The following is an 8,461-nucleotide window of genomic DNA, read 5'->3' on the forward strand; positions in this document are numbered from 1 at the left end:
CTGAGAACAAACTGAGGGTTGATGGGGGAGAGGGGAAAATGGGTGACGGGCATGGAGGAGGGCACTTTTTGGGATGAGCACTGGGTGTTAAGTGGAAACCAACTTGACAATAAGCTATATTTAAAAAATAAAATTGGGGTGCCTGAGTGGCTCAGTCAGTTAAGCATCTGACTTCGGCTCAGGTCATGATTTCACGGTTCGTGAGTTTGAGCCCCGTGTTGGACTCTGTGCTGACAGATCAGAGCCTGGAGCTTCTTTCAGATTCTCTGTCCCCCCCGCTCTGTGCCTATACCACTCGCATTCTCTCTCTCTCTCAAAAAATAAACAAACATTAAAAAAAGTAAAATTTGTAGTTGTAGATGTAGCTTTTATATCTTTTGGCTGGGCACAGCTCTTACACTCAGTACTTTGCTTATAGTAGATATTTAATATATATGTTTTAAGTCAGGCTATTAGACACACACGTAGAAATAAAGGTAAGAATTTTAACGAGATCGTTACTTGGGTAAACTATTATTAGGACATGTTGTAATAGTGTTAAGTGATACAAACTTATATCTACACAGGGGATTAATGTTTTTATTTTTACGAAATGAATACAAGTCGTTTAGTTGAAGACAGCCAAGGGTAAATATTAGTTGGTCTATGTAAGTGCTATATTTTATATAAATATGAAATAGTGTTATTTCTTTTAATTCTTAACATACATTTGAAGAAAACATGAAATCTAAATAAAAGTTTTTCCTTTCTTTTAGGAATCAAGGAAGGACTGAGGTAAGATTATTTCTATGAATATTTTATTGAAAACTTGAGGTTATTTTACCATGTATTAGTAAGAGTAAAGAGAAGGTGCTGTTTACTTTCTGGAAAACTACATCAAAATAGTGACTGATTGTGAGGAACACATAACGGTATAAATGTCACTTTTGTGTGAATGAATGGACTCCTTTCTTGTTGTTCATTCTTAGCATTTTTCTGCTTTGACCTAAAATATCCTGTCACTGGGTACCAAGAGGCTTACTCTTGCTTCAATATTACTCTAATATTATTTCAGTTTGGCCAAAGTAGTTGGTCTGGATTTTTCAGGGCTTTGGGTTCTGACTCATCAAGTCTAGGACATAATTGTAGTACCTATCACATAGTAGAGAAATATTTAATAAATGCTTTATAATCTTTCCTTTGTGGTTAGGAGATTAGTATTTTATGTTTATAAAAATTCCTTTGATGTAAAATGTGATGTTCCTTTGGGGAGAGCTGGTATATAGTAAAAATCCTTTTGAAAGAAGATCTACTATGTCTTTTGAATTCTAAACCTCAATATTGAATTACCTTTGTAACTATTTAGTTGTATTTGTTAAAATATTAAAAAATAAAACAGCACCAAATACTCCTACGGTAGTCCTTAAGACCTAAAAAAGGAATACATTCTCTGCTTATGGGGATGTTTAAGCTTTCTTAGTAATAGCTTACTTTTCCCCCCTTGAAGTACAGTTGCCTTTTAAATACCTTAGAATATTCATTCATTAAGCAAATACTGTTTTCCTTCTATGTGCCAGGCCATTTGCTATGTATTTATTTATATTATATATTTTAAGTATATACATTTATAAGGATATAAATGTAAGAAAATAAGATCCTTTGATTTCAGCAGTGCCTAGGTGGCTCAGTCGGTTAAGCATCTGACTTTCGCTCAGGTCATGATCTCACAGTTCGTGGGTTCGAGCCCCACATTGGGCTCTGTGCTGACAGCTAGCTCAGATCCTGGAGCCTGTTTCAGATTCTGTATCTCCCTCTCTCTCTGACCCTCCTCTGCACACACACACACACACTCTCTCTCTCTCTCTCTCTCAGAAATAAATTTAAAAAAAAACATTAAAAAAAAAGATCCCTTGACTTCAGAGACCTTAGGAAAAGAAATTATTCCTATTTTGGAACTAGAGTTTCTTCAGCCATAAACCAGAAAAACATTTGAAAGCTGTCACCCATCTTTATAATGGTAGATTAGCCTCATTATTCTGACAAATTGGAGTAGATTCTCTTTTTATGACTAAGTATTAAAGATTTTTTGATAAAGTTTTAGAAAAATGCTGAATAAAATGACAAGAAACTAAGATATACATTTAAAAAAATTATTTGATTTATAATCAGAATTTCTGTGAAAGATACTTTGAATACATAAGTCTGTTGTAATAAGCTTTTGTTAATGTGTTTGTTAGGTGTCATTTACTTTGAATGAGGACCTTGCAAATATTCATGATATTGGCGGAAAACCAGCTTCTGTCAGCACTCCTAGAGAACATCCATTTGTTTTACAAAGTGTTGGAGGACAGACATTAACAGTCTTTACTGAGAGCTCCTCAGGTAAGTGGGAATAGAATTATTTAATGTGATTTCCTGTACTTGTTAGATGGATGTTGTGTCTCTACGTAAGGTTATTATCAAGGCTGCTTTACCTGTTGTTGTGTCTACCTCTATTATTCATATCATGCATTTTCACTACCTTCCTGTGATTAATGAAATTTTGGCTGTTACTCGAAGGGTTTAATTTCCATTTGGGGCATGAAGAAATAGAACAAAGCAGATGGAAGAGTATGGTGCATCAGGCTGTCTTCTAGGATGTTGAAGAAACAGTATTCTGAGTTTTGCCAAGATAAGGTCATCCTTGCTTGTTTTGGTAAATTGATATTCAGCAACTATAAGTTGTGTTTAAAAAAAAACTGCTTAATATTAGGGAATATTTTAGTCTGAATTTTTGCTTTTGTAGGTTTCAATTCTCAGAGAGCTTTTTCAGTACAGAGAGATGAACTGTTTTTAATTGATTTTGACTTCTTGTGTTAAGTATAGTTTGTAAATTTTGTGTCTTTGCTTGGATATTTTACCAGTTCAATAAATCAGGAGCAGGTGTTTCATTTTGTGCATTAAATAGAGAGGAAGCTTTTTTGCAGCAGATTTATATGTGTGTTTTCATTGTTTCTTGATTTTTAGCTTTCTCTGAATTTAGAATATTAATATTAATGCAGTAGGGTGACTGATTTTAATGGAGCTAATTTCCCATACCGAATTTAAAAAGTTTATTGGTTGTGTAAGGAAAATGATTTGTGACTTTGTCATATCTGCATTAAACATTACAAAGAAGGCTATAAGAAATCTTGTTATGTTAAGGATGTTACTGTTATAAAAAAAGAATATGTTCAGATAAATTTTTTTGTGATGTCTTGGATTACCAGTAGCTGTAAAAACTGATCTAAAAAATTAGTATTTTTCCCCAACTTGAATGTAGAATGTAACACAATGGTGAATTATAACTTTTCTGCATGTGGTTTAGCGTAAAAGTTTTGTTTTATTGCACTATTTTGATGCTACAATAATATTGATACTACACTAATGCGTAGTATTATAGGAGGTAGAAAGTGTTAAGTACTTGCATTTTCTCTTGGAGAAGATTCAACAAATATTTACTGTATGCCATGCAGGGAATAGTATAGGTGCATCCAAGGAATCTGGAATTAGTTTTCTGATTGATATGACTTAATAAGACCTATTGAACCTGTGAGGTTTTCTCTACTTCTGTGTTTGTCCCTGGAGTAGAAGAGGCATAGTACCAAGATCATAATAGGAGGCAGAGCATTGAAAAAGTTTGAGGTAGGAAAATTTGAACTACTTTTGTGGAAAAAGATATCCTATTTCAGCCTCTTTACATTTTACGAAGTTGCTAATTTTTTCAACATGATTTATTTCTTATACAAATGACAGTGATTTAGCGGGCTCTGTGCTGACAGCTCAGAGCCTGGAGTCTGCTTTGAATTCTGTGTCTCCCTCTCTCTCTGCCCTTACCCTGTTCATACTCTGTCTCTCTCTCAAAAATAACTAAAACATTTTAATGTTTTATTTATTTATTTATTTTTTTATTTCTAGGAGGGAGAGAGAGACAGCGTGAGCAAGGGAGGGTCAGAGAGAGAGAGAGTCACAGACTGAAATAGGCTCCAGGCTCTGAGCTGGCAGTCAGCACAGAGCCCGACGCGGGGCTCGAACCCACGAACCGCGAGATCATGACCTAAGCGAAAGTCGGACGCTTAACCGACTAAGCCACCCAGGCGCCCCAAAAATAACTAAAACATTTTAAAAAATAACAAAGGTTTTAAAAGACAGTGATTTAGAAAGGTAAGGTTTGTTTTCCTCAAAATTAGTCTTCCATTAAAAAATTTTTTTAATGTTTATTAGAGTGCAAGATAGTGTATGCATGTGCGCACGTGTGCACACTCGAGGGGCAGAGAGAAGGAGGCACAGAATCCGAAGCAGGCTCCAGACTCCAAGCTGTCAGCACAGAACCTGATGCAGGGCTCAAACTCACAAACTACGAGATCATGACCTGAGCTGAAGTCGGACGCTTAACTGACTGAGCCACCCAGGCGCCTCTTTAGCTTCCATTTTTATTCGTGTAAATTTTTTTGTTAGTATTGTTCTCTTTTTGAACATTTTGTGTTCACATTTCTGGTAACATGTACTCCAAAGTGAATATGGTATAAGGATTATCTTGGCAGGGAAATGGAAGTGGATCAAGATTGCCATCCTTCTGGAGTTTGGACAATATGTTCTTGCTTTGTAGAGCTGTGGTAATACAAATGCAGGTCTAAGTTGCTGCCAGATGTTGCACACTGTAAGGAAACTTTTTGCTTATTAATAGCAGTCATTGCATTTTATGTTTATGTCATTGTTCCTTGGCTCTCCTTGCACATTTCTGGGCTTTGTTTTCCTTATTTGTGAAATGGGATAATAGTTACTTACATTTATGTATAAATAGAAATATATTTAAAATATAATACTCTACATAATAAATGCTCAATAACTATTAGCTGTTACTGTTATTATTAGTTTGTTTTTTTGTTTTTTTGTTTTTTTTTAAGCTCTAGCCATCTCTCTCTATTTTTTAAAGTAAGCTCCATGCCCAACGTGAAGTTTGAATTCAGCCATGACCCCAGGATCAGGTGTCACCTGAACCAACCAGGTGTCCCTATATTAGATCTTTTTTTTTTTTAATTTTTAATGTGTATTTATTTTTGTGTGTGTGAGAGAGAGAGACAGAGTGGGATCAGGGGAGGGGCATAGAGAGAGGGAGACACAGAATCCAAAGCAGGCTCCAGGCTCTGAGCTGTCAGCACAGAGCCTGATGCAGGGCTCAAACTCACAAACCGTGAGATCATGACCTGAGCCGAAGTCTGGCACTTAACTGACTGAGTCACCCAGGTGCCCCATGTTAGATCTTATTTTTAAACACTTTAGGTTTCAAGTTTAAATCATGTGCTTGCATTTTAGCTCTGTGTGTATACCATTAGATGAGCTTCAGCCAATAAGAGATTTTCATGTTCAGTTTTTTGTTTTGTTTTGTTTTTACTGGTTTATTTGTTTATGAAAGAAAAGGGAGAGAGCATGAGGAGGGGAGGGACAGAGAGACAGAGAGGGAGGCACAGGATCTGAAGCAAGCTCCAGGCTCTGAGCTGTCAGCGTAGAGCCTGGTGTGGGACTTGAACTCATGAACCACAAGATCACGACCTGAGCCAAGATCAAAAGTTGGATGCTTAACTGATTGAGCCACCCAAGCCTCCCTGCTTTTTCTACTCTTTAAGGTCTCAGTTCTGCAGCTGGCTTCTTTGGATCTCTGGGAGGTCATAAATAGACAGCAGAGGCTCTGTGACTGCATGACATATTTAATAATGCTGACTATATATGTATGCATGCATGTTTTTGTATGGGACAAGACCATAGCTTTCATTAGAGACCCAAAAAAGCTTCAGAGTCCCCATGCTAGTGTTACCTTGGTTGATCATGAACCTGCCAAAGTGTGAGATAACTGAGCCATTTACAGTAAGTAAGCCATTTAGTTTACATTGAAGTCTACATTAGGCAGGCATTATCTTGAATATTTTTATGTTTTTCCTGAAGAATCAAGCTGTACCAGCTCATAAAAAAAATTGCTTTTCTAGGATCTTCATTAATTGTTTTTAATAGTCCACAGGTCTATAAATTGTAGACTTCTGTAAGAAGAGTCAAAACCTCACTTGAGCTCAATATGTTAAGAGTTTAATAACTTTATTGCTTCTATTAACATCCTTTTCTGGGTTTTGAGAGGCCTCCTGGAACCAATGTTTTTAGAGATTCTATTTTATAAGAGTTTTTTTGTGGGGGTGAACTTAGAGGGGACTGATGATATGTTTTCGATTATCTCCTTAATTAAACTATTTTGCATTTCTTGAGTGTTCCTGTGACCACAGTTTGTTTCTAGTTGAGTATTCTTATCTGAGAGAACATGTTTTATTTTTAAGGGCTATTTGGGAGTTCAATCTTTTTCTTCGTTCACATTTCTCTGTGAAATTCTAAATCTATTTCTCTATTAAATATTTTTTTAGCTAGTATCCTTATCTCTTTACCAGTATCTAGGGAGAAATGCCTTGTGTTTGGTTCATTTTTCCCCCCTTGGGTCTTTGATTTAGTATTTTTATCTACTATTTGTTGGTAATTAAGTAACTTCTATTTCTTTTATAATTTTCACCCCTACCTTTGTACAAACTTAGGTTTTCTTCTTTATAATTGCAAATCTTAGACAAAAGTTGCTGTTCGTTCAATAGATCTTTTTAATTCTAGGCTCTATGTTAGAGTAAGACGAGAATTCTGTTCAGTTGGGCAACTGATATGTGGGGAGAAAAGGGGCTACAGAAAGTGCTCTAATGGAGCTATGTATAAAGAAGGAAAAAGAGTATACACTATTTTTTAAATAAAAGTTTTAACATTTATTCATTTTTGAGAGACAGAGCATGAGCAGGGGAGGGGCAGGGAGAGAGAGAGAGAGAGAGGGAGACACAGTCCAAAGCAGGTTCCAGGCTCTGAGCTGTCAGCACAGAGCCAGATGCGGGTCTTGAACTCACCGACCATGAGATCATGACCTGAGCTGAAGTTGGACACTTAACGACTGAGCCACCCAAGTGCCCCAAGAGTATGCACTTTAATTGAAGAAACTGGGAAAGACTTCAAAAATGGAGATAATATTTGAGCTGGACCTTAAAGTATATGAATACTTATATGAATAAATGTGCCTTGAAAAAGAGGAGGGGACAACTGACAGAGACTTGGGCCTCGGTGTTAGCCGTGACAAAGGTCTAGGCTCTCATCTGATGTCCAGTCCCATTTTTTTTTAAATGTTCATTTATTTATTTTTGAGAGTTAGAACACAAGCAGGGGAGGGGCAGAGAGAGAGAGGGAGACAGACAGACAGACAGACAGTTCCAAAGCAGGCTTCAGGCTCCAAGCTGTCATCATAGAGCTCAATGTGGGGCTCGAACTCACAAAACATGAGATCCTGACCTGAGCCGAAGTTGGATGCTCAGTTGACTGACCCATCCATCTTTAAAGTCCCATCTTTAGCTGTCTTAACAGATAATCCACTTGGATTTTTTGTTATAAAAATCATATTGATTTTTCCATTCATTTATTCTCTAGATATTCCTATTTCTGTCAGTGATACATCATCAGTCTTTTATTTATTCTCTTGGCCATGATAATTCTTAGTCTCCTCTTACACATTTGGTCAAGTGTCCTGTTTGGTCATTTCTTTTTTTTTTCTTTTTTTATTTCTAGGAGAGAGAGAGAGAGAGAGAGAGACAGCGTGAGCAGGGGAGGGTCAGAGAGAGAGGGAGATACAGACTCTGAAATAGGCTCCAGACTCTGAGCTGGCAGTCAGCACAGAGCCCAATGCGGGGCTCGAACCCATGAACCGTGAGATCATGACCTAAGCGAAAGTCGGACGCTTAACCGACTAAGCCACCCAGGCGCCCCTGTTTGGTCATTTCTGTTGGAAAAATCACATGTTTATGCGGTCCCCTGAATCAGTCCTGTGAAACCTTCACCCATCCTCTCCACCCTTTCTGGTCCAGTCTGCTGGAATCCCTTTTACAGCAGCTTCCTGGTACCTGCTCCTGCTCTTCCCTTTGTTTTTTCCCCATCAGGGATTTGTTTGCCTTTTTTAGTTGAAGACACCCTTCCTTTGCTTCTCTAGTCTTTCTTGATTCTTCCTTCATCTGGACTCTTGGCAGTAAGGTTTGTTTTGCTCATTTTGCTCCTGAATTAAACCTGTGGGCAGGATTCTGTGTCTCGTGGTTATCTCTATAGTGTCTGGGCTAGGATCGAGCAATATAGTGGGTGAGCAAAGGTGCTTAAATCATTTATTTTCTCTTAAGAATTACTACTACTCCAAAGGTACATTTTAGAATGTTTTTTAAGGGAGATGGCTTATTAATGACAAAGGATGGGCTTTCTTCTTCAGAGTTTCTTGAGACATATGAGGTTCAAAACTATTTGAATATTAAATTCCTTTGTTTCTCACTTTTTTCTTGCTAATTATATTTTTATTTTGGCATAGCTGATTCTTTTTTTTTTTTTTTTTTTTTTTTTTTTTATTTTTTTTTTTCAT

General features: G+C 36.9%; 1 protein-coding gene across 1 annotated transcript in view; it reads left to right on the forward strand.

Moving 5' to 3' along the window:
• Positions 1 to 8,461, forward strand: part of GTF2F2 (general transcription factor IIF subunit 2) — a 157,835-nt gene that overhangs the window by 24,658 nt on the left and 124,716 nt on the right. The window contains exons 3-4 of the mRNA XM_077778771.1: positions 756 to 774; positions 2,217 to 2,361. Coding sequence (XP_077634897.1) covers positions 756 to 774; positions 2,217 to 2,361 — 164 coding nt within the window. The remainder of the gene's footprint in view (positions 1 to 755; positions 775 to 2,216; positions 2,362 to 8,461) is intronic.

Source organism: Crocuta crocuta, unplaced genomic scaffold (assembly GCF_008692635.1).
Source record: "Crocuta crocuta isolate KB4526 unplaced genomic scaffold, BGI_CrCroc_1.0 scaffold586, whole genome shotgun sequence".
NCBI classification, from domain to species: Eukaryota; Metazoa; Chordata; class Mammalia; order Carnivora; family Hyaenidae; genus Crocuta; species Crocuta crocuta.